We start from the raw sequence: 26,592 nt of genomic DNA, 5'->3' as shown, positions 1-26,592 counted from the left end.
ATTTCGTTTCAAAATAATGTTTTATAAAGTTATAAATCATTAAATAATGTGTATGAAATCGGCAATTTTAAAAACGTTAATCTTCCCTGTTTAAAAAGTGAAATTTATAATAACGTTTTATAAAACATTAATAAGAATTTTACTAACGCTATACCTAACCCTACTCTCACACAGAACCCTCCCTGTACCTATCCCTAACCCCTAGACCCCCCTGTTGGTGCCTAAACCTAAGACCCCCCTGTTGGTGCCTAAACCTAAGACCCCCCTGTCGGTGCCTAAACCTAAGACCCCCCTGTTGGTGCCTAAACCTAAGACCCCCCTGTTGGTGCCTAAACCTAAGACCCCCCTGTTGGTGCCTAAACCTAAGACCCCCCTGTTGGTGCCTAAACCTAAGACCCCCCTGTTGGTGCCTAAACCTAAGACCCCCCTGTTGGTGCCTAAACCTAAGACCCCCTGTTGGTGCCTAAACCTAAGACCCCCCTGTTGGTGCCTAAACCTAAGACCCCCCTGTTGGTGCCTAAACCTAAGACTCTCCTGTTGGTGCCTAAACCTAAGACCCCCCTGGTGGTGCCTAAACCTAAGACCCCCCTGTTGGTGCCTAAACCTAAGACCCCCCTGTTGGTGCCTAAACCTAAGACCCCCCTGTTGGTGCCTAAACCTAAGACCCCCCTGTTGGTGCCTAAACCTAAGACCCCCCTGGTGGTGCCTAAACCTAAGACCCCCCAGTGATAAGCATTAATAACGTTTTAAAAAAAATATGGTGCGGTTTTTCGTTTAAAAATGTTAAAAAAAAAAATTGTACGGTTTTTCGTTTAAAAGTAATGTTTTAAAACATATTGTACTGTTTTTTGTTTAAAAATAATGTTTAAAAAATTATAAATCATTAAATAATGGGTAATCATGAGAAGCAGTTATAAAACATTAAAAGTCTCCGGGCGCAGCTTTTAAAACGTTATTTTTCTCCGGCGCCCTTTTTTCCTGTTGGGCGCCCATTAAACGATATTTATTATGGGAGTGAATGGCGGCGCCCTTTTTGTCCACCTGCCTCATGCGCCCAAATTTCCTGCTTCCGACGGGGTGATATGTTAGTAATAGCACAATTCAGAATAATCTCACCTCTAGAAGTTGCTGGCGAGCCTGTACAGGAGTAGCCAGCGTGTAAGCTTTTATCCCTCTAGCCAGGGATCAGGCACAAAGGCAGCTGGATTCTTCCTTCACTCGGATAGTTGTTGGCAGGCAACGAGCGGCTCTGAAGTTGTACACCCTGTCTGTGTGCGAGTCCGCTATATGCGGTTGCACAAACAGATTGTGGTGGATTTCAAAGCATCAGCTCCAGGATTGAGGGATCTAAAAGTAAAGCTCCACGCTGCTCCAGGGTTTTGCCTGATGAAAGGAGGACTTGGTCTCCTGAAACGTGTTGCAATATATTTGAATAAATCTTAACACTACGGCAGCCGCCGTTTCTTCTTTCACGCATTGCTGCATTACAATCAGACTACCACTCCAACTGCCCGTGAACTGCCTGTGCAAGACTCATGGAGCAGCGTGGAGCTTTGCTTTTAGATCCCTCAATCCTGGAGCTGATGCTTTGAAATCCACCACAATCTGTTTGTGCAACCGCATATAGCGGACTCGCACACAGACAGGGTGTACAACTTCAGAGCCGCTCGTTGCCTGCCAACAACCATCCGAGTGAAGGAGGAATCCAGCTGCCTTTGTGCCTGAACCCTGGCTAGAGGGATAAAAGCCTACACGCTGGCTACTCCTGTACAGGCTCGCCAGAAACTTCTAGAAGTGAGATTATTCTGAATTCACCCAATCTACTGCTGTACTGTTCCCCTGAGTGCGCTCTGTCTCTTCTTGTCTCAAACACAGATACTTTTGCCACCGAGGTGGATACCAAGAGCAGCACCTTTATCCTTCCCCTCTTCTACCCTGCCACACTGATCGCTCCTTCTGTTTGCCGGAAGTAAACCGCCTGCTTCTTTTCCAAGTAATAGCACAATGACTCTCTCTCTAAATAGAGAGGATAGACTCTAATATATGAGCAAGAAGCTATTGCTTTAAAGTGTCTTAAAATTATGTTACCCATTCCTCTATTGGTTTTGTAGACAAACAAATTTAACATATATATTAAAAGTTACCTTTTTAATGATCTAATGCTCTTGCTTAAGTATAATAATCTGTTTTGATAATTGAACCAGTTTGGTGCTTAGGTAGAGAACAGCTTATCCGAAAATTTACCCTCAGCTGAAGGAGCAATTAGCTGCATAGAGCAGGAGCCATTTACAATACCTACAGTAAGCCAGCACCTATTCAGTAAGGAGTTCATTGGGCAAGACTCCCTAACACTGCTACTGCCTACTGAGTGCGCTCTTGTGGCTGCCTCGCAAGCGCTTTGAGTCCGACAGGAGAAAGGTGCTATACAAAAAAAGGAATTATTATTATTATTACATTATTACAGTCCAGCGAATGGCAGTAATGTTTGACAAATGAACAATAAAAATAATGTCCAGAACTCCAACTTTGATGCTTGGAAAATATTTCATTCTTTATAATTGACACATCCACATAGTGGGCTATCCCAATTTTAATGGTGTAATGACACCGAAACATAGAAGGAAACTATTGTGGCAGTGACGGAAACTATGGAAGGTTAAACTTTTATTTAAGACGAGCAGCTTTATTGTGCCATGTGCAATTACACTACAGCTCCTGTCTGATTTCAGGCAGTGATCTAGAATTTTCTTTTTGGCCTTAATAATAAATTCAACAGATGTCAATTTGATGAGGACAGGAATAGAAGAGTGAAAGAGAAATGTGTCTTGTTTTAAAGCCCACAGAAGGGACTCAGTGACAGAGTTTGTATTTTCATGTGTTGAGAGGAATTTATTTGGTGATGACAAATAAATCAGCAAGACACAGAAGAGCAAGCCAGCTCAATCCCAGACAACCTCCAGCAGGTAGAATAGGCACAGAATCCCAAACCATAAAGTTACAGATCATTCAAAAGAGGTCTGCTCTATGCACTGTGTAAAATGTTCTAATCTTTTATTGAATTGCTGAAAGAAACAACAGACTCCGGCACTCCTCAATTAGTCTTTTTTTTATTGAAGCCACAAAGCACAGGTACAGAAGAAAGCCACTCTGTCTACAGCTGTTTCACGTGAGTATCACGCCTCTTCAGAACACATCTTTTATTGAGGCATTCACTAACACTGCTGATGCACTTCAGACCTCACAAGCTTACCACATGCGAAATCCAAATTTGGTCAACCATCTGTAAGATTCGGATAGTTTACACACAGTGCATGGGGTGGACAACTTTTGAATGATCCATCAAATAAATCACTGGTGAAGTATCTTGTCAAGAATCCTCTCAACAGCTACTTCCTGTACCACAGACTTCTAGAGCTGTAAGCTGCATTTTTTTTAGGAAGGTGAGTCTGTGCTTCCCCCCCTCCTTTCCCTTGCCCACTTCTACAGACTGTATGATGATGTTACTGTGCAAAACAGCAGAAGCCCCTCCAAGCAGAAGCCCCTCCATGTCAACCTAAACTTTCCAGCTGTACTCAGAAATTTTCTAAAATAATTTTCATAGACTACTTTTTCCCATTCTATTAGATGATAAAGAGTATTGCAGAGTTTATAAAATATATATACCGGTAACGTGATTAAAATATACAGAGTGTAGATTCTGGTTGTAGAAATATGGTTTAGTATGTTTTTATAAATTTAATGACTCGTGTCCTTATACGATTTCTGCCACCTCCTGGCTAGGAGACAGAAGATAGAGAAAACGTTAAAAGAGTAACAGAGAGAGCAAAAACATAAAAATATGAGGCTGTCAGCCCACTTGTCTGTGCAGAAAAGCATGCGTTTTAAAGAGAGTCTGAAGTGAAAAATATTGCTACATTTACCTTTTAATTCACTTCAGAACTCTTATCAGCTGCAAACTGCCGCATCCCCGCTGAAAAACAAGGGCTGCAGACCCCCCAAATCCGGGGGGGGGGGGGGATGGGGGATCTGGGCGGAGCTTCCTGAAGTGGCAGAGCTCTCTGCTGTAGCTCTGCCTCTTCTGATGTCAATCGCGGCGGATCGCCGCCTCTCCCTGCCCCTCTCTGTCTTCCTTCACAGAGAGGGGCGGGGAGAGGCGGAGATTGACGGCAAGTGAGGCAGAGCTACAGCTTATAGCTCTGCCTCTCAGGGCAGCACAATCCATCACCAAGTTGGTCATGGATGTTTACCCTGGGATTTGGGGGGTCACAGCACTCGTTTTTCAGCGGGAATGTGGCGGTTTACCGATGATGAGACTTCTGAAGCTAATTAAAAGGTAGACATAGCAAAAACATTTTGCTTCAGAGTCTCTTTAAAGAGAGTCTGAAGCCTCATTAAAAATAGCTTTTCAGCTTATATACTAAAACGGCGCTATTCCGTGGCATAACGAGGGGTCTTTACCCCCCAAATCCCCCCTGCAAAATCCACGACTTTCTTGGTCATGGATTTTGCTGCCCCTGTGCGCTTCCGTGTGAGGCAGGACTATGAGCTGCAGCCCTGCCTCACACGCATCTGTCAGCGGCGGATCTCCGCTTCTCCCCCGCCCCTCTCAGTGAAGGAAGACTGAGAGGGGCGGGGGAGAGGCGGAGATCCGCCGCTGATAGACGAGTGTGAGGCAGGGCTGCAGCCCATAGCCCTGCCTCACACAGAAGCACTCCCCGGAGGTAGCAGGGGGGATTTGGGGGGTAAAGACCCCTCGTCACGCCGCGGGATAGCGGCGTTTTAGCAGCGGCAAACATGCCCCTGCGGAATATATGCTAAAAAGCCATTTTTATTCTGGCTTCAGACTCTCTTTAAGGCATGTGCATTTCTACATTTCATTTTGCTCTGCACTTGTGTTTTTTTGGGGTGTTTTTTTTTTGGGGGGGGGGGGGGATTGCATTTCTCATGTGTTTATGTTTTCCTGTTTTAATAATTTATCTTTTCAATGAGAGATGAGATACATTATTATATTGGCGTACAGACCGATGTGATTTTTGTGTTACCCATAGACTTACATTGATTGTGGTCTTGCATGCTTTTTATGCTATGTGGCAAAACGCATGCAATTCAAATAAGTGTGCTCCCTGACAGTTCCTTTTCACACAATTCAACACTGAAACAGAAAAAATCCTTCCTGAAACTTTCATTTCTAGCACACGGAGCAGTGATTTGTGCCAATAGATCCATCACTGGTAGAAAATATATCTTGTAGTCAGTTTATCCCTGTTAAATGGCATATTTGCAGGAACATAGGCTATGGAATAAGGCTGGAATGATAATTGCTTGAAATTAATATGCTACATTTGCTATGTGAATCACAATGAGATGCACTCAGACTCAGAGCAGCCCCGCTCGAAAGCAAAACAAAACAACTAAAGCAAGTAATTGTGCATCCAATGATTAAAAAAAGAGTGTGGTAAATCCAATCACATTCCAATTTTCATTCCAACCTCCTCAGGTCATATGGAAGTTAGGTATAGTAATGAAAAATGGTAGATGAATGAACAATTAATTGTAATCCCTCATTATAAAGGTTTAATCCTAATTAATTTGAGAGTCTGATAAATTGCTGGCATTTGAAGTGAAGTAGAAATTATATCTTCCATAAGGACAATGCTGAGACGATAATGTGGTTAATGTAGTTTGAAATGTATCCTTCATTAACTCTTGGCATTGCCGCCTCATTTCCACAACAGCTTCACATTTTCTGTTTATTTAAAGCTGCAAAGCTTGCCATTGTTTTCAGCCCAACACTGCACCAAATATACAACAACACAATACATGCTCTTCTCTTTCCAGTATGATATAGGATATGTCTGTGTTGGCTATTTAAAGATGTCTCAGAATAACCTAGTGAAATCATGGAGTACCAGAACCAATGTAATTTTTGTGGAGGGCCTAATGGAAACAAAAAGCATCCTTCAACCCCCTCCCTGGCCGTGCAGACACATGGGCTCCCCCTCCTGAGTCTCTTTAACCCCTTGTCACCCATGCAGGCTGGGATAGCCAGAATGCAGGGCTCAGACCACGTGGGGCTCTGCACCCTGAGTTATACCAGCCTGCATGATACATGGTATAGGGGGCTTAGGAAGAGAGGGGTGGCCAAGCCTCCTCCTCTACCCCAAAGACTTTAAATGAAATATAAAAGCATCCACAAAAAAGTCCTTTAATGTTCTTAAGTAACCCCAAATACTTACCTTTCACTACTCCCACAACAGTATCCTTGGAAATGATCCAGATACAAAACACAGCATAAGTGGATTCCTGACCTGATGACCAATGAACAGTGTGATACACATCAATCCCACTCCTAGCCTTGGACTTGCTATGCTACACAGCTACAGTGGGATGCAAAAGTTTGGGCAACCTTGTTAATCATCACGTTACGATAAAAAATGTCAGTTAAATATATCATATAGGAGACGCACACAGTGATATTTGAGAAGTGAAATGAAGTTTATTGGATTTACAGAAAGTGCACAATAATTGTTTAAACAAAATTAGGCAGGTGCATAAATTTGGGTACCCCAAAAAGAAATTAAATCAATATTTAGTAGATCCTCCTTTTGCAGAAATTACAGCCTCTAAACGCTTCCTGTAGGTTCCAATGAGAGTCTGGATTCTGGTTGTAGGTATTTTGGACCATTCTTTACAAAACACCTCTAGTTCATACAGGTAGGTTTGATAGCATGGACAGCTCTCTTTAACTCACACCACAGATTTTCAATTATATTCAGGTCTTAGGACTGAGATGGCCATTCCAGAATGTTGTACTTGTTTCTCTGCATGAATGCCTTAGTGGATTTTGAGCAGTGTTTAGGGTCATAATCTTGTTGAAAGATCCTTCCGCTGCATAGCTTCAGCTTTGTCACTGATTCCTGGACATTGGTCTCCAGAATCTGCTGATACTGAGTGGAATCCATGTGTCCCTCAACTTTGAAAAGAATCTGCAATGAAAAGTATCTGCAATGGCCACACAGTCCCACAGCCCCACAGCATGATGGAACCACCACTATATTTTACTGTAGATAGCAGGTGTTTTTCTTGGAATGCTGTGTTCTTTTTTTCCTCCATGCATAATGTCCCTTGTTATGCCCAAATAACTCAATTTTAGTTTCATCAGTCCACAGCACCTTATTCCAAAATGATGCTGGCTTATTTAAATGTGCGTTAGCATACCTTAAGCGGTTCTGTGCTGTGGGTGGAGAAAAGGCTTCCTCTGCATCACACTCGCATACAGCATCTCCTTGTGTAAAGTGTGCCGAATGGTTGAATGATGCATAGTGACTCCATCTGCAGCAAGATGATGTTGTAGGTCTTTGGTGCTGGTCTGTGGGTTGACTCTGACTGTTCTCACCATTCATCACTTCTGTTTAGCCGAGATTTTTTCTTGGTCTGCCACTTTGAGCCTTAACTTGAACTGAGCCTGTGGTCTTCCATTTCCTCAATGTGTTCCTAACTGTGGAAATAGACAACTGAAATCTCTGAGACAGCTTTCTGTATCTTTCCCCTAAACCACGATGGTGAACAATCTTTGTCTTCAGTTCATTTGAGAGTTGTTTTTAGACCATCATGTTGCTACTCTTCAGAGAAAATTAAAAGAGGAGGGAAACTTACAATTTGACTTGACTTACAATTGACCCTTTTAAAGGGAACCTAAACTGAGAAGGATGTGGATTTTTCCTTTTAAAATAATACCAGTTGCCTGACTCTCCTGCTGATCCTGTGTCTCTAATACTTTTAGCCACAGCCCCTGAACAAGCATGCAGATCAGGTGCTCTGACTGAAGTCAGACTGGATTAGCTGCATGCTTGTTTAAGGTGTGTGATTCAGCCACTACTGCAACCACAGAGATCAGAAGGATAATCGGGCAGCTGGTATTGTTTAAAAGGAAACATCCATATCCTTCTCAGTTAAGCTCAACACACACCATACAATCTTGGTTGTACAGATTTACCAAATCTATGTAGTATAAGGGCCAACAGATTGAAAATACCTTTTAATGATTGATTGGATAAGCTCTTATACTACATGAAAGTGGTAAGATTGAACAACCAAGATTGTATGGTGTGTGTTGAGCCTAAAGGTTCCTTTTAAATACTCTTTCTCATAATTGGATTCACCTGTGTATGTAGGTCAGGGGTCACTGAGCCTACCAGGCTAATTTGAGTTCCAATAATTAGTTCTAAAGGTTTTGGAATTAATAAAATGACAGTGCCCAAATTTATGCACCTGCCTAATTTTATTTAAACAATTATTGTGCACTTTCTGTAAATCCAATAAACTTAATTTAACTGCTCAAATATCACTGTGTGTGTCTCCTATATGATATATTTAACTGACATTTTTTATCGTAACAACCAACGATTTATACAGGAAAATCATGACAATTAAAGGGGAGCTGAAGAGAGAGGTATATGGAGGCTGCCATGTTTATTTCCTTTTAAGCAATACCAGTTGCCTGGCAGCCCTGTTGATCCTCTTCCTCTAATACTATTAGCCATAGCCCCTGAACAAGCATGCAGCAGATCAGGTGTTTCAGACTTTAAAGAGAATCTGTATTGTTAAAATCACACAAAAGTAAACATACCAGTGCAATAGGGGACATCTCCTATTACCCTCTGTCACAATTTCGCCGTTCCCCGCCGCATTAAAAGTGGTTAAAAACAGTTTTAAAAAGTTTGTTTATAAACAAACAAAATGGCCACCAAAACAGGAAGTAGGTTGATGTACAGTATGTCCACACATAGAAAATACATCCATACACAAGCAGGCTGTATACAGCCTTCCTTTTGAATCTCAAGAGATTATTTGTGGGTTTCTTTCCTCCTGCATCTCTCATGCACTGAAGTTTCAGGCTGCTCTTTTCTTCCTGCAAACAGCTTTGCCCTTGTCTGTAATTCCTCACTATGTGAAAGCCCAGCCAGCTCAGAGGACGATTTATCCAGCTTGTAAAAGATAAGAGAGAAGAGAGAAGCTGCTCTAATCTAAATAACACACAGGCAGTGTGCATAGAGGGGCCTGGAAGGGGGAGTTCATAGCAGAACCACAACACTGAAGAACTTGGCAGCCTTCCAGACACAGGCTGACAAGTCTGACAAGAGAGAGATAAGTTGATTTATTACAGAGACTGTGATAGTACAAAGTGCTGCAGTAAGCCAGAACACATTAGAATAGCTTTTGGAACTTGTAGGATGATAAAAAACAGGATGCAATTTTTGTTACGGAGTCTCTTTAAAGTCAGATCTGACAAGACTAGCTGCATGCTTGTTTCTGGTGTTATTCAGATACTACTGCAGAGAAATAGACCAGCAGGGCTGCCAGGCAACTGGTATTGATTAAAAGGAAATAAATATGGCAGCCTCCGTATACTTCTTACTTCAGTTCCCCTTTAAGCAGGCTGCTCAAACTTTCGCATCCCACTGTATGTATAGCAAGCACCAGAGCAATGACTTTCTGAATTCTGCTGCAGAATGTAATATTGCAGACTTTAAAAAACTATTTTTTCTTTGAAGTATTCTTTTGGAAAAAAAGAAATTCCCCCTGTTCACACTTTCTCCTTAACATACCCTGCAGATTTGGTGATTCTAGCATGTACGGGAAATGGCTAAATTTGGTGGCCATTGACTTCAATGTTAAATGTGAACGTGAATTTTTACCTTGAAAATTATCAGTAAAAACAAACATCGAACGGTCGTTATTAGCAAGAAACTGTTCACCAGCGAACTAGTTTATCCATCCCTAATTATCAATAATGTGCAATCTTTGCAAAATAAATTGTACACAAAGTTTATATTTACTTACTGCTTTTATCAAGGGAATTCTGGTCACAGATGCGGCACTGTTGATTCCTAGCAGGCTGTCCATGAACGTGCTCTACCAACTTGCAGAATGTTTCTGGTCCATTTTCACCACATGTGGCATTTGCTGTGATTATGGCATTAGAGGCAAGATTGAGAACTGCAGGAAACAATCCTGGAAAAAGAAAACACTTTGATTAAAGGGTGAACTTGTCTTCCATTTTTGTTCAATTTTCTTTCACTTAACACTGGAAGTTCATCCCGAAGTTCACAATAGTATAATATGCTGTGATGTTTCTAAAATAAAACAAACTCTATTTTTTGTGCTATTTTAGTTTACATCTGCAAGTACATTAAACGTAAAAGAAATCTGATGTGAAAAAGACACAGGATGTGTTTTTGCTAATTTTCTTTTAAAAAGGTTGCTTGGCTGTTGTGCTGATCCTTCCTCTGCCTCAAAAAGAGTAGACAGATCAGATTCTCTCGTTACAATCTGACCCTTGCAAGATCTGATTCTCTTGTCCCTATCTGACTTCATGGGCATATAGCTACAGTTCATACCCCCCCCCCCCCCCCCCCGACACCAGCAACATCATTCCAGTACCAGGCAGGAATTAGGAAAAAGCTGTGCTAAATCTTGCAAAAGGAGAGCAAGGGAGATGGTAGGATAGGACCCTTGCATAGCTGACAATGCACTGTGTTTTGCATGGGGGGGAGGGATCGAGTGGCGTGTACATGACATCAGGTGGCGGGGTGCTGGAGTGGGGATGAGTAGATCCGCCTGGTGGATCCCTCGCGGGTTGGGGTTGCCAGCTGCCATACAAATGCCTGATGATTGGCTGAGGCAGTCGTTATCTACTGTGTAAGCAAACTTTCATTGACGAGGAGTGAACATTTCTGCTGTGAAAAATCTCAGGAGGATATTCAATTGAATAGGGGTGGGGGGCTGTGCAATACAAAGTGATTGCAGCAATAGCCTAATGCTCTTTAATATGTGCATATAGCTGTTATACCACACACATAGTGAATGGGCCCCAAATCAGTTGTTGCACGTATGCATTTTATAGTTGAAACGTTAACCCCATCCAACTTCATAATTCTATTGTATAACTAGATGTGAATTACAAACAAGGAATGCTCAATCATTTCAACTTTAATTAAATAGAGGGGATATTTATAATAATAAAGATGAAAGATTAAGTACCGCTGAAAAGTTCAGACACTAGCTTAAAAGACTTAAAAATGTAGACATGATTATTAAAATTATTAGCAGCTACGAGAATGTGTTGAGATTAAACTTTTACAACAACAAAAAAATGGTTCTAAAGCACCACCAACTGCTATTTACAGTTGCTCACTGCAGCCAAGACCTGGGTCATATCAGATCATAGTAATGGCTGGCAAACTGCAAAACTATTAGCAGCATGTTTCATGGCATGATCATGTGTGTGCACAGCACAAGCACTTTTTTTGCTAATGGAGACTAAACAGTTTTTGTTGGATTGAATCTCCAAGAATCATGGCTTCAGTAAATCAAAACTAAAGCAGAGGAGGGAATGCAATTTACATCACATGGAATAGCACAGGTCCAGAATGGATTCTTCAACGAACATATGGGGAACATATGGGTAATACAGCTCAGATAATGAAAACAAGGTTATACTATCAGGAATTATCTTTCATTACCAGAACAGGAAGTCGAGGGAATCCTCTCCAACGAGGGCCTAGAGGGCAGTAAAGACCTAATAAAGGATTTCCTACTTTCCCCATTATTCAAAACTAAAAATGCATATACTTACCTGTTATATGAATGGAGTATCAGCAATCTGATAAGTAAGGTATATGTGAAGGTGAGAGTTTGAGGGCCATAGCATCACACAGTTGTGTAATGCTATGGAATTCTGGATACATACGTTAATAAAATAGTCTCATTTGGACCTGTGTGGACCATTCTTTCTCCTATCGTTGTTGTCAAGGTTTTGCTAACCGGGTTGAGCATGGTCCAGGGACTGTGTGGGGTGAAGCGGTATCAACCCTTTTGTTTGGACACAAGTTCCTGTGCTGTGTGTCCTCCTATCTTCCCCACTGTGTTGTCTCTTCCTCTGCTGAATCCACCTCTTGTGTGCCCCTATGTCCCCCTTGTGCCCTGCTCTGTACCTGTGCCCTTCTCTAACCCATGCGTCCTCCTGTGTCCAGTGTCCCCTATGTCTTCCTGGAGTGCCTTGTGTTATCCGATTTTCCCCTCCATCCTCCTCTTACCCCTAGCTCCATGCTGTGATGTCCTCCATGGCTTCTGATGTCCCTTGCATCCTCTTCTTTCCCCCAGCTCCATGCCACCGTGTCCCTGAGCTTCAGCCTATGAGGAAGAAGTATGGCAACTTGTGTTTCTACTGGAGCGGATGGTTTTTCAGGCTGAACCATGGCTCCATTTTTTTGGCCAATAAATGCACTTGCTGAGTAGCAGTGAGTGCAGTGATTGGCCAAATTATGGAGCCATAGTCCTGCTTGCAAGACCATCGGCATACTTTACATTTTCCCCTTACTGCTGCTAAAGCTTACTTGGGGTAGGGCTTATATTTCAAATATGCTCAAAATTCCTGCTAGGGCTTACGTTCAGCTAGGGGATGGCTTAACTTTGGGGAAACAGGGTAGTGCTAATATCACCAGCAAGATGGCAACACAGGCAAAGAAACAAGTAGCAACGCTGTGGGAAAAAACTAGCAATAGAAGAAACCTATTGTGGCAAGCGTGTTGAAGTTTACTTTAAGTAAAGGTTTACCTGTAGTGTGTAAAAGCAACCCAAAATAAACATGGTATCACAGGTACCTACAGGCAGTGCCATTAGTTACTTGATCCTAGCTAGTTTATTATAGCAACCCCAATGAAATGAAAGCTTGGTGCATATCTGACCAACAGTCTGGTTGTAAGGAGCTTTATCTGGATGTCCACATCATGACATCATGCCCCACCCACCTTCCTCTTCAGGGGTCTAGCTATGTTTCTCTGGGCCCCCCAACAAAAACTGCCAGCTGCACCCATCCCGTCCTTCACCCCAATGGGCCGAGCAGCAGCGGTGTGTTATACATTACCTTCTTCCAGCAGCAAAACAGATCCTCTTTAATCCACTTCATACTCTTCAAAACAGCTCATTTCCATGCAGCCAGTCACCTTGCAGCTGCAGACTCTGACATGCATTAAGAGCCACATGGTGATTGGCTGTACAACGCCCAGCTACAATGTAGGAGAGTGAGCAGATCCTATCATGTTCCTGTTGGGAACATGATGTATAACTCTCCCATGCTGCTCTGCATGTTACATTCAGAGAAGCAGTGGAGTTTATACATCATGTTCCCAACAGCAACATGATGGGATCCATGTTAACCGAGGTTAGTGCCTGCCCCATCCGGGGATGGGGGGGGGGTGATCGTGTGGGCTATTGTTACAGCCCCATTCCTATTTACAGAACATAATTTCTGCTAGCAAGAAGGAGGTGACATGGGTATAATGTCACAATATGGGCAGTGAGGGGTGGAGCTTGCTACTGCATCCACATCAAGGTTTGTGTGGTCAGGCAGCTGCTGACATATGCACTGTGCTTGCACGAGGGCATACCATACTTTACTATTGAGAATCGGGTAACCAATTTCAATTACTGTAAGTACAGTCAGAGCCCTATTAGGGACTTTATTTACTTTGAGTTGATTTCACTCACTACAAGACCCCTTTAAGGTTAGGTACAAGAGTAAAAGAGATTTCTTTACCATTAGGTAAATATCAGCTGCAAAAAGTTAGGTTAGTTGAGGGTGTGGAGGTAGATTAGTGTGGGAGTAGTTAATTTCTGTTGCTGATATCCAGTGCCAAAATGACATGTCATCAAGAGAATGGCAACACACTATAATAATGAAATGTGCCCGAGATATAATACGGTGCATTTGATGGCTTGTTTGTCACGCTTCCAGTGTTGTGTATAATGCTTGGTTTAATTTAGTTCATGGAAAGTAATTATTTGCATTAATAGACACATTTCTAATTCAAACATTGATGTCCCAGCCTTCCCTATGAAATAAATTTACGCCTTGATAGGGCCTGCATTGTAATGTACTGTGTATAATATGCATATTCTCAGCACTGTGGAGCTGAGCATGGTCAGCTAATAACTTTACCCTGCTTTTGTACAGTCAATCACGTTATGTATAAGTGGAATAAAATTGTTCTAGACAATTATGTTTGCAGCATGCTGGGGCAATAAATGTGATTATCTACACATGAAGCTTTAGAAATGTCATAATGCTCTGCCTGTTGTGTATTTATTCTTGAAGTTCTATGACGCTTATGGGTTTTTACTAGTATTTAGTTGAAGTGTGACTGTACTCGCTGCAGGAGCGTAAAGTAATACAAGAGTACAGAATCTTGAAAAATGCACAATGCAAAGTTCATGTAGTTCATTTAATTAAAGAGCTGATAGAAAATGAAATCCATGTATTCATAAATGCCACACGGAGAGCAAAGCAGTGCGGCAGAATATGGGTCAAACAAAATGAGAATTTACAAGAATTTAAAAAGATAATTTGAGCAATAAAAGGAAAAGTAATAACATGAAACACCAACAAAAGGCAACATAAAGTAGCTCAATTTTCTCTGTTTAGAAACAAAATGAAAACTGTTTCAAATTTAAACTTTAAGAGCCTGTCTGGGTTGGAAAAAAAACTTTCAATTAAATGTCTAGGAATAGAAAGGCCTTGTATTTATAAGCTTAACATTTTCATGTGATAAAACTTTTCTATAGAGTAGTCAAAGCAGATAAGGCATGCATGAAATGCTGGACAGCCAATCACAGATCATCTGTCATACTTTAATAGTGTTGACATTTATGAAAGGGGAAACTTGGTTGGCTCTCACAGCTCACTGAAACATTACTCTTTCTTGCAACATAATGTTGTCACACCTACGTTAAGAGGTACTGTAGCGAAAATAACTTCAATGAAATTTCTTACTTATTTTACAACAAGTATTTACAACAAATTATTTTGTCACTGTTTGGCCATTGTAAAATCTTTCCTCATCCTACTTTACATTCTGAAATGTATTATTTAAAATAAACGAATGATGTAGCTGCAAATGAATATTACATACTTACCCTACTGTCAGTTCTTCTCAGAAGCTCACCATTTTCTTCTTACACTGATCCCTTCCAGTTCTGACAATATTTTGTCAGAACTGAAATATACCAGTTGCTGTCAGTTATATATCAGCTGCTGTCACTTACAACTGAATGTGCAAGGTAATGTCCATGTTTCCATATAGCTCAAGTGGGCGATATTACAGTTTAACAGTGTGCTGACCAGAAAGCTGTTATGGGTTATAGCCATTTTCAAAATGGAGGACAGAAAATGTCATTGATCACAGAGGACAAACAGGACGCAGGAGAGGAGAAAGAGATTGAGGAGTAGACTACAAGGGAGGTGTAATGCTGGGGGGTCATACTTTCTGACCACCTAGCACAACAAGGCTAAGAGCTGGATAATGTAAGAGGCTACACAGGCTACACAGGCTGCACAGAGCAACTGCAGCTCTGGGCTTCTGATAAGACACAATGGCAGCACAGTGCGATGTTGCGCTGCTCTTGTAATAGCAAACATTCAGACAGATACTAGACAGACTGGAGTGAGGTAGCCAATAGCAACCGCAGCAATGACTACCTCGCAAGGACAGGACTAGGAGGACAGAGGCTGACAGAATGAATGCTTGCTAATCTAGTCACTGCCTTAGTGACAGCAAGCATTCACAAAGACAAGAGTGAGGTAACCAATAGCAACCGCAGCAATGGCTACCTCGCAAGAACAGGACAGGATCGTCAGGCAATAGCAGAGTCAAAAAGGCAGGCAAAAGTAAATACACAGACAAATATACAATAGATATGATTTCCTACTGTTTTACTATTTACAGCTATCAATGAAACTACAAACGACTGACTAGCATATGTACATATCGGCGATGAAACAATATATAACATAAGCAAGGAAGACTGGCTAGGGTCTGGAGCAATACAGCAAACAAGGCTAGGCAATACAAAATCTCTATACTAGAAGGAGTATGTATATATGTCACCATGGGAAATATATAATTGTAGCTCCACAGGATAACTAAACTAAGACAAGGAATATATTTAACAATATCAAGGGACCCTGTAACAGCTTAGACAGAGCTGAAACTATGACGGGCGGAGCACGCTTGCCGGAAGCAAGCATTTATACTGAGGTCATCCATTGAGAGCAGAGATGCAAATTTCCACACAGGTGAATGGTAATCAGTCACAAGCTGACAGCCAGAAAAGGCAGACAAAACTATGCAACCTGCATGAAAGTAACTGCAACTCAGCAGCAACAGACAATTGCCCCAATTCACTAAGCTTATCTCCTGTCTTTAATAACGTTTCTAGAGTTGTTACCATGGTGATAAGGCATGTAGTATTCAGGAAACATTTTACCTCAGGCAAACCTAAAGTTAACTCTTCTTTCTTTAAATTAACTCTCCAATCCTTAAAATAACTCCAGAGTTAGACAGGCTGTTAATTAACTGCGTGTGAAAATAACTACAGAGGAGGTAAATTAATTAATGAGGAGGTAAATTAACTACAGAGGAGGTAACGTAAGGAATGAAGAAATAATATAACTCTCTCACTGTGTGGAGGTAAGTTTTCTCTTGCCTTATTATCTCCACCATGATCTTAGTGAATTGAGGCCAATGTTTGAATTCATAACAGCATCCCAAGCTGCCTTAAACTGCATAGCGGTTGCAAATGGAATCAACACTCAGTGTGAGTGCAACCCCCATGCAAGCGAATGCATGTAAAGAAATCAGAACTGCTTGGCTGCAGTACAACTGCAGCCAGCAGTACATGCTGCAGAAGCGATCGTGACAGGAGGTAAGTATGATGTGTTTATGTTTATTATGACTTTTAATTTTTAGTTCAGGTTCTCTTTAAGTCTACAGTACATCCTTTGACAAGCACAGACAACTCCAGTTTGATTAGGTAGAATGAACTGGCTTTGATCCCACAAAGTACTTTACATTCTAGCTGTTCCAATCAGTATAATCTCTGTAGAATAGGTAGAATAGCAGTTATTAAGTATGTATCTTGTAAGTTATTTGCTGAGATATGAAACCTTAGCAGCTTATTAATTACTTCATAGACTTGGTGTTTTTTTTGCAGAAAATTCCCTATTATAACAATGTAATATGATGATGTAGTCCATCAAGGCTGTTTCTACCCTTGTGGACTGAACAGTTATTTTCCTCCTTTTCTGAGCATGCTGTTCTCAAAGCACAAATATCAAGTGTAGGATTTAAAATACATACATTTACATCGATATATTTCTCATATAGTAAAATCAACTATATATTCCTTTTTTCCTATGTCGCTGTCACTTACAGTAGGTAATGAAAATGTGATTGATCTGTCAGGTTTTGGACCAGTCTATCTCATGGGGATTAGGAGAGTTTTCTTTATTTACAAAATGACTTACAGAACTGCTACTGCTTAGTCCAACTGACAAAATACTCTACAATGAAGTAGGGAAGCTGGCTGACATCTTTATAGATCTTTTACAGGGAGCGCTTTTGTAAAGAATAAAGGTAATACTGAAAATATCCTATGATGAGATCTGTCAGCTCTTTACTACCTACTCTAAGTAACAGCAACATAGTTAAAAGATAAGTTATGTACATTTTATATGTATGTATTTTAGATAGTAACCATTTTTTGATAGGTCCTGTAAAGGGGCACTATAGCGGAAATTAGGCTAGTGGGAAAACCCTGTTATTATGTATCAAATATTAAGAGCATCAAATACTAAGTATTCTTAAATGTTTACTTGAGAGGTTTTAGACAGCATATGTAGTGATCCTGCCTGTTGTCCCCTTCTGCTGAATTGGGAAGCAGTGCATTGTAGTAGTTGATTGCTCCTCTCATGTCTCTCAGCTGAAGACATTGGAATGCAGGGGGGGTCAGCGAGTGCTGTGGAAGATCATAGATAAACAAATAAGCATAATAAATGGATTGGCTCCTTGAGCAGACTACATATCCCAAACGGCTTGACCTGTGAGAAAGGAGAGGATAAATCCGTTGTAACAGGACTGAGAAGGGGGAATACGTCGCATAGCTTAAGAAAACGATGGGCAGTATCTTTGCATATGCTGTCAAAAAACCTTTCAGGCCGACATTAAAAAAAGGTTTAGTAACTGAAGATCCTAATATTAGGTACATGCTACCAGGTTACCCTAATAGCCTAATTTTCATTATAGTGCCCCTTTAACCCACTTAACGACCAACTAACGCTGATAGGCGTCGGCAGGTCGCAGTGGTGTTTCCATGGAAACGGCCGCTCGTTCGAGCGACCATTCCATGTCAGTTCACGGAGGGTGTCTCCGTGAACAGCCTGCGAGCCTCCGATCGCGGCTCGCAGGCTAAATGTAAACACGGGGGGAAGAAATCCCCGGTGTTTACAGCGTACGGCGCTGCTGTCACAGCCTGTCAGAGGCAGTCCAGATGCGGTACAGGATGGATCGCCATCCTGTGCCACCCATGGAAAGGAGAGGGAGGGCGGAATAGTGCTGCGGAGGGGGCTTTGAGGAACCCCCCCCCCCCGCAAGGCACAAGGCAGCGGCAGCGATCAGGCCCCCCCAGCAGGACATCCCCCTAGTGGGGAAAAAAGGGGGGGGGGAGTCTGATCGCCCTGCCTATTACACGATCTGTGCTGCGGGCTGAAGAGCCCACGCAGCACAGATCAATCAAAACTGGCCTGGTCCTTATGTGGTTAAGAGCCATATGTTTCTGGTCTGGAAAAGACCATTATAAAAATGCAAGTGTACACTTTTTCCATAAATATAGCTAATGGAGGCTAATGTATCATCAGACTTGAACCTGTTTGGTTTGTAGTTGCTAGGAAAGTAATATAGGAGGTTGTGCACAAACCTTTGTAAAGGTGTGTACACACAAGCCACACTATGCACCCATAATTAAATTGTTGCTCCCCTGGCATTGCCAATAGGACGTGCTGGAAAATATTGTTTGCTTCCCCACAGATCCTAGTATGTATTTAGACAAACAATGAATGTGTACATGTGTGTATGACATGACTTCTGATGTGGGTGGGATATAGGTACAGCTGGTAATGTGAATAGTTTGGGCTGGCCATGTTTGGGCATGAACCGCATGGCAACCACATAGTGATGGCAAGTCTGCCCATTTCCATGTGCACTCTGAGCTCACTGCTCACCCGTGGGCACAGGGTTGCAGGGGACAATAGATCCCATCAGAAAGCCAATGTACTCTCGTGTACCACTTTTTCAAGGTTTTTATAGGAATGGTTGATCATCAGGAAGATTGTCCTCAGATCCACTCGCTATATATATATGCACCACTTACATAGCCTGTTACTCAAACAATGTAAGTGGTCCATATATTAAAGAGACACTAAAGTGAAAAAATAAATAAATTATAATGTAATGATTTCTATGTGTAGTATAGCTAAGAAATAAAACATTAGGAGCAGAGACGTAAGTCTAATATTGTTTCCAGTACAGGAAGAGTTAAGAAACTACAATTGTTATCTATGCAAAAGAGCCACTGAGCCCCTCGACTTTCAAAGTCCCCGAGAGCTCTGTCTTCTGAAGTTTATTATCTCAAGTCTCAGTCACTGTATTGTTTTTCCTTCTGCAGAGAACCGGTCAAAAGTTCACTAGCCTGCTCTGTAAAATCATCTAGAATGCTGAGTAGTGTGTAAACTGCAAATATTAGAGAATGATACAATGTCATAAAAAACTATATAACAGTTTTCTCATGCCCATAGACTTCACTAGTGGGTTCTCTGGATGTAATGTTGCCTCCCTGGCAAAAATGATGTAAAAATTATGCACAATCAAGAAATCATAATGACGACCAGAATCTTAATTGTAAAAAAATATGAAATCCATAGAAAGTGAAATTACCCATAATGATCCACATTAGTGCCTGTTATGTTCCTCCAAGCATAGGTGTTTAGTGGTGCCTGTTGAAAAGAAATCCCCTACCTGTCAGCAGTTCTTTCTTGTTGTCTTCTTCTGTATGCCACAGTAATCCACCTACATCTCGACCTCCACACTGAACAAAGACTACACTAATGCTATGGAGTGGTGAGGTTGCATCACATATCAATCTTCTGTCTACATGATCTGCACAAGTGAAGAAGTGGGACTCTTTTTTTTCACATAAGAACCCCATAAAATGTTCTCATGGAAACATACTTGATAAACCCTGGTTTACTCAAGCTGTAGTAAAAAGAAAAAAAATACCCCAAGGCCTCAAAAATGTGACAGGGCACATTTGAACGAGAGTGCCTTTCCAACAGCCTGGGTAAGGGGACAGTCTGAGACTTGATATGACACCAATAGTAGCACTGAGAAAACAGCAGTTTCCAGGCTGGTAGACACATTGCTGAGATCCCAAACCAACACAATTCTGGATGTAATATTGCTGTTATTAGAACATGGGCAGCATAGCTCCCAACTTTCCCTTTTTCAGAGGGACAGTCCCTCTTTGGGAACTAGAGCCCTCTTCCCCCCTTTCTTCCTCATTTGTCCCTTGTTAAGAACTCCTGTACAGATCTATGCAAATAGAGTATATGCATTTTCCTAGTGGAAAATGTGTTTAGTATACTCTAAATGTAATTCCTCATGTAAATTGATATTTATTTCTTTTCTGGTATCAGAGGCCAGGGTTGTAGCAGGAGTGTGATTAGGGGTGTGGCAGAGGTGTATCGTAAAGAGTCCCCTCTTTCTTAACTCAAAAAGTTGGTCGGTATGTGGACAGCATCTGCACTTGGGCCTCAATTCACTAAGCTTAACTCCTGTCTTTAAAAAGGAACTCCAGTGAAAATAATTTAATAAAAAAAAGTGCTTCATTTTTACAATAATGATGTATAAATGATTTAGTCAGTGTTTGCTCATTGTAAAATCTTTTCTCTCCCAGATTCACATTCTAACATGTATTACATGGTGACATTGTTACTGTGGGCAAGTTATGTAGCTGTTTCTAGCTGCTCTGGCTGTTACAGACAGCTTTAAACAGCCATTTCCTGTCTGCGAACATTGTTACATTGTGGCAGTTTGCCCAGAGTACCGCGGTATTCAGAGCCTCTTGTGGGAGGGGTTTCAGCACAAAATTAGTCACACAGCGCCCCCTGATGGTCTGTTTGTGAAAATCATTCTATTTCTCATGTAAAAGGGGGTATCAGCTACTGATTGGGATAAAGTTCAATTCTTGGTTGGAGTTTCTCTTTAATAACTCTTCTGAGCTGTTTTACAGTTATCACAATTATATCACCATGGTGATAACTGTAAAACAGCTCAGAAGAGTTATTAAAGACAGGAGTTAAGCTTAATGAATTGAGGCCAAAATTTAATGAGTGTTACCTCTTAGAGTCTTGCCTTAAAAACGTCATTAACATATAAAGACAAAATATAACCATTTCAGATAAACAATCATGTTTTGTAGTTTTTTTTGTTCTTTTGTTTCTTCCAAACATTACAACTGGAACAGAATTAGTTCAGAAGATTTAAAAACAAAAACAGAACACAAATAAAAAAAAAAATACAGTTGTATCGCTGGCGCAGGCTGCCATTACAGTAAATAGCATTGCCACTTCATTCATCCTTACAAGTGGCACTTGCATCGACATATCACAAGTTCTACAGCCTACTTAGATGTTCTGCTTGTCTGAAGTGGATTGTGGGAGTCAGAAACATTCACACAAACCGTAGAAGCTGTTTGACATGATTGTATTCAGGGAACAATGATGAATGATGAATGTGCCATGTTTAGCTTGTAATGTAAGACATTTGTGCCAGCCTCAACCCTGTGCTTGTATGTGGAGTGGAAACACAGAAGAGAATACAAAAAGCATTGTAAAGGGCAAAAATCTATCCAAACAATCTGTCCCAGCTGCACACAGCAGTGGCTGGTCTGACAAGGAAAATTCCGTCAAAAGGCTGGCACATCCACTGAGATGAAGATAAGAACTATTACAATAAGTGGCTCATTCAAAGTGTAAACTGGCTGTGCAAAATAGCTTAATGTACAGAACACAATTTATTATGCTCCACTTCAGAAAATGATGTGGTAAAGACTGTGTTATTTTGTTTCGCAGTAAGAGCTGGACTGTATAAAAGTATTTCATCATAGGATTGCATGCTGGGTCTAACAATAGTGAACTGCACTACCACAGCCGGTGTCATGAACACATAAACGTGAACTGCAGCGTATGTTTCTGGCACACCATGTACTCTCTTCTAATAAACCTTTATTGGATTTTCTAATTGTACCAAAAGTTTTGAATGAGATTTGCAAATTACCTGTAAGACTATTCCATTAACAAAGGAAATTCTTATCAGATTATGAACAGATCTTGAAGATTAAACTTTTTTTTTACTGTTAGAAATGCTGAAGAAACATTGCATTCATTGCAAAATAATACAAAGCAAGTTCATTTGAATTTGTCCATGCATAGGAAGCTACTTTATTGGTAAAGTGGGGCATCTACATAGATCATGGAGTGAATTTGACTGCTAGGTATAGTCAAGTGGCACCTTATATCACAAGAGTTCGGCCAAACCTCAAGGCAGGTAGTCCTGTCCTAACAATCGAAAACTTCTTGTAACACTTCCATACAATCCAATGGCGAGCTTGTTCTCTTCTGCAGTGTCCACCGATGCTGTTCCTCCTGGAGCTCAGCTGGGAAGAAATGGACACCCTCCACTGGTGCCCGCACCTGGCATACCCCTGGGGGGGTCCTTCCTATTCTATGCCCATAGGGTAGTGGAGTCACAGCACTAGTGTGAATGTGCCAGTGTTATTTAAACCCTGGCCACACATCATCCAGTGCTTTTTTTTATCACTGTAGCAGCCATAGCATATTGCCATGCTGTTCTGACCTGTTGCCTAGCCAGTCAGTTTTCAGTCAACCTGCCAGTTGGTCTATCAATCATGTTGCCAGTCAGCCATTCTTGCCAGTCACCTTGCCAGTCAGCCCCCTGTCAATCCTGCCAGTCCGTGTTTCCAGTCAATCATCCTAGTTCACACTGCCAGTCCATTCAGCCAGTCTGTATTACCAGTCTGCCCTGCTAGTCCATCCTTCTAGTCCTTCCTGCCAGCCAGTCCTTCCAGTCCAACTAATCCATCCTTCCAGTCCCTCTGCAAGTTCTTCCTTCCAGTCCTTGTTGCCAGTTCATCCTGCCAACCTGTCCTTCCAGTCCTACCAGCCAGTCCATTCTTTAGGTCCATCTTGCCATCCCTTCATTTTAATTTCTGCATCAGACCTTCCCATCCAGTCCAGTCTGTCCTTTCAACACTGCAGGGTTCATCCTCCTGTTCTCCCTTTCACCAGTGGGACCCAGCCAGCAGTGTGACCAATTGAAAGGTTCCACCACAGCTATGTGGGTGTCTAGTATTAGTGAATACCATACTCCAATTTTGCTTCAGTATGATTCTGTAACAGCACGCTTTTGCTCTCTACTGAGACTGAAATGAAGTTGTCAATTGGAGAAGGAAGTCTTTCTTAAAAAAAACAAAAAAGCACCATATAAAATCTTATAGCTCAGGTTCAAACTTTGCATTTGTTTGCAAAATAAAACAGTGCAGAAATTCATAGCTCCTAATTTTTTCCTTATCAATCTCCAACCTTCTGAAGCTAGGGCAGGCTATTAGTCAGTAAGCTGGCAAGGCTTCAACTGACAAAGCAATCAGTCCATGTGACTAAAGATGGGGAAACTAAAGCCGATTGAACTGGAGCTTGATGCTCATCCCACTCCTATTCAACAGGGTGAGGTCTCTCATTTATGGTTCAAATGAACCTTTCCCCTGTCGGCAGCATGGCTCCTTCCTGCACCTGAACATATGTAAGCTAATTACCTATGGACAGAGACAGTAACCAATATATTAGCAGCTCTTCAGCTTGGTTTTTGATTGGCTGTGAAGTCACTTCAGTGAAAGCTTTCCTGGGCTTTGAAAGGAAGGAAATGAGAGGAGACTGGACTGCCTTGCAATCTCTCCTCTTAATCCCATGTACACCACCCCAGCATACACACATGCACAGATACACACACATACACACACAAAAGTCTGCTAAAAAAAAGTGACAGTAGTGGGATGGACTGGACACTGTGAGCAGTAGCTGTATAGGTCAACATGGACAGAGAGAGGAGCGAGGCACAGTTTGGTAAGGTAGGGAAAAAAATGGAAAAGCACAGAAACATTGTCACTGCACTGGCTGTAAGGGATATCAGTAAAGGTAAGTATACATCTTAGATAAAAGTCGTTCAGCTGATGATAGTTCACTCATCTAGAATGTGTACATGGGCCACTCAATGTGGCTTAAGGATCCAGCATGTTGGATCCTACCTTAATGAGTCTGACACTCAAACAACCCTGACCACATAATACATTGCTATCCTTCAGGCTAGTGATGTGTCTGTACAGCATAGGATCCTAAATTCCTGACCCCTACAGGGGATATTTATGTGTTAGTTTGTTTAAGAATGCAACATGCAGTATACTGAGACCAAATACTTTACTGCTAAACAAATTTATGTGTGTTTAAAGGGGCACTATAGCAAATTAGTGTTTACACAAGTGCTGGATAAAATTAAGCCAGCATGTGACAGAACCTGCAATGAAAAAGAGTTGATTTAAGGAAAACAAGCAGAGGTCTTTCTTCAATCACATTATCTTTTACCATTCCATCACTTCTGAATTAAAGGACTTACAAACTGATCAGCCCATTGTCTTGTAGGGGAACATCTGTTGTAACTGACTTGTTTCTCTAATCTACCTATGAGTTGTGTTTATGTTAGATCCCTCCATCTCCCACTCGTAAGGCTGTAAACTGCAGCTCTTCCTGACAGCGTCATTCTTTTGTAACACGGCGTCTGCTGCACTTAATATGGCTGCCTCAATAAACAAGGGATGTGTAACTCATCTTGAAGATGACACCTTCAGCCTAAATTGTTAGAATATATAAATAGCCCTGGCACTCCTCAATGTCTCTGTGTCACCTGTCCAGGTCTGTCTCTCTTTGCTACCCCATTTCTGACTTGCCACCTCTGTTTCCATGTTTCACTTGTGCTTGTTGTTTTTTTTACCTCAAGGGTTTTGAGAGCCTTTGCCATTTTAAAAGTAAAGAATTAGAGAAACAAAGACTTTGGACAGAGTGCTGCCATAATTAGACACGTGTGTAAACCTTAATAAGATAGTAAAAACAAAAAAGTGGTGATCATGGGAGATAAGTACACATTTATAAGTATTGATGATTTAAGCTGATCACCACTTTTATAAATCAGGCGATCAGATTATCACCACTATTACCACCACTATTACAGATAGGCCCCTCGATGGTAATTTTCACTTTTAAACATGCAGTACTTCTTCCCTGTGTATTCTTATTATTTTCCTTATTCATTCGCAAGAGTAACAAGAATTTTGTATTATTTTATAGAATGCACAAAACAATGAATAAATAAACTTAAAATTACTTATTTTAGTCAACATTTGTTCTGTTTATTCCCAGCTGCAAATAATATTTGTACTTGAAAACGTGTCTGGAAGACACAAATCTTTAAGCATTCCTACATGCTAAATCACCTTCATCTAAGTACTGTACATCTGTTGCTACAGACCTAGAAATATGACTATTTCCCAATTCCCAACTGCTCTCATCACTTCAAGAATGTCAAATTATCTACCAGAGGAAGTAATATATTATATATATTCATTTGAGACAAGTCACTTGGGAGCAGTTATGAAAAAAAGTTAAAACAAGCTCATTGCCGTTGATTAGTAATACATAGATTGGAATATTCAGGAATTTCTCAGCTTATTAAAGCATACTTCTGGCCTCAGGGGACACCAGTTTTCCAAAGTATGTGATCCATTTAGTAGTAGCTAATTCATACTTTAGATAACACTGTAATTTTTGTCTATGACAGGAAGGTGGGATGTGAACATTTTTCAGACATGCTGACCTTTAGTAAAACACTACTTACCAAAAGATGTTGACAAGTTTAAAGTTTAATAGCAATTTTTCCCATCCGTGAAACTTTAGAAGACCACAGTATATACAGTCTGAGTGGCCTGGGAGCTACTATTACGGAATCTATTATTATGCATTTATGCCACTCTGACATTTTCCACAATACTTTACAGAGTTCATAAAACAATTTAAGGCCTGATTAAATAATTCCACACTAGAAGGCGATGGGCTTGGGAAAAAATTCTATGTTTCAAAAAAGAGGGCTGCCACGTCCCAGTCTTCACTGTGCTTTGGCAGTGTCTGCAGTGCTCCACAGCTAAAAGCATGTTAAAACATAGAAGGAAATTTCTTAAAGGATATCTGTAACCTTTAAAAAAAAAAAAAAAAAGTTAGATACTTACCTCAACAGGAGGAGCCTCTGGATGGTCCAGATACGTCTCCGGTGTCCCTATGTCTCCTGCGCTATCTTGGGAGCCTCTGAACAATATTCCACATTAAAGTCCAAAGATTAGTCACATCCACACTTCCCTCCATGTAAGAGTGTATCTGCACTGTACAGGTGCAAACTACAGCTTGCATCTGAGCAGTAGCATGGAGCCACAGTTTTTTTTCTCAGTGCATGAGTGGCTCTGTGCTACTCTACAGGCGCAAACCCGTGTGGTGCTTGTGCAGTGTGGTCGTGCTGGTACATG

General features: G+C 41.2%; 1 protein-coding gene across 11 annotated transcripts in view; it reads right to left on the bottom strand.

Annotated features, from left to right (window-relative positions):
* The window catches only part of LAMA2 (laminin subunit alpha 2), a 1,150,433-nt gene that overhangs the window by 952,352 nt on the left and 171,489 nt on the right, over positions 1-26,592 (bottom strand). For 10 of the 11 annotated variants that reach the window (XM_068231524.1, XM_068231529.1, XM_068231525.1 and 7 more), the window contains exon 2: positions 9,844-10,014. In XM_068231524.1, coding sequence (XP_068087625.1) covers positions 9,844-10,014 — 171 coding nt within the window. Of the gene's footprint in view, positions 1-9,843; positions 10,015-12,098; positions 12,190-26,592 lie in introns of those variants that run through there. The other variant, XM_068231526.1, reaches the window with a different exon arrangement.

Source organism: Hyperolius riggenbachi, chromosome 4 (genome assembly GCF_040937935.1).
Source record: "Hyperolius riggenbachi isolate aHypRig1 chromosome 4, aHypRig1.pri, whole genome shotgun sequence".
Classification (NCBI taxonomy): domain Eukaryota; kingdom Metazoa; phylum Chordata; class Amphibia; order Anura; family Hyperoliidae; genus Hyperolius; species Hyperolius riggenbachi.
This window is presented reverse-complemented; position numbering and strand designations above follow the sequence as displayed.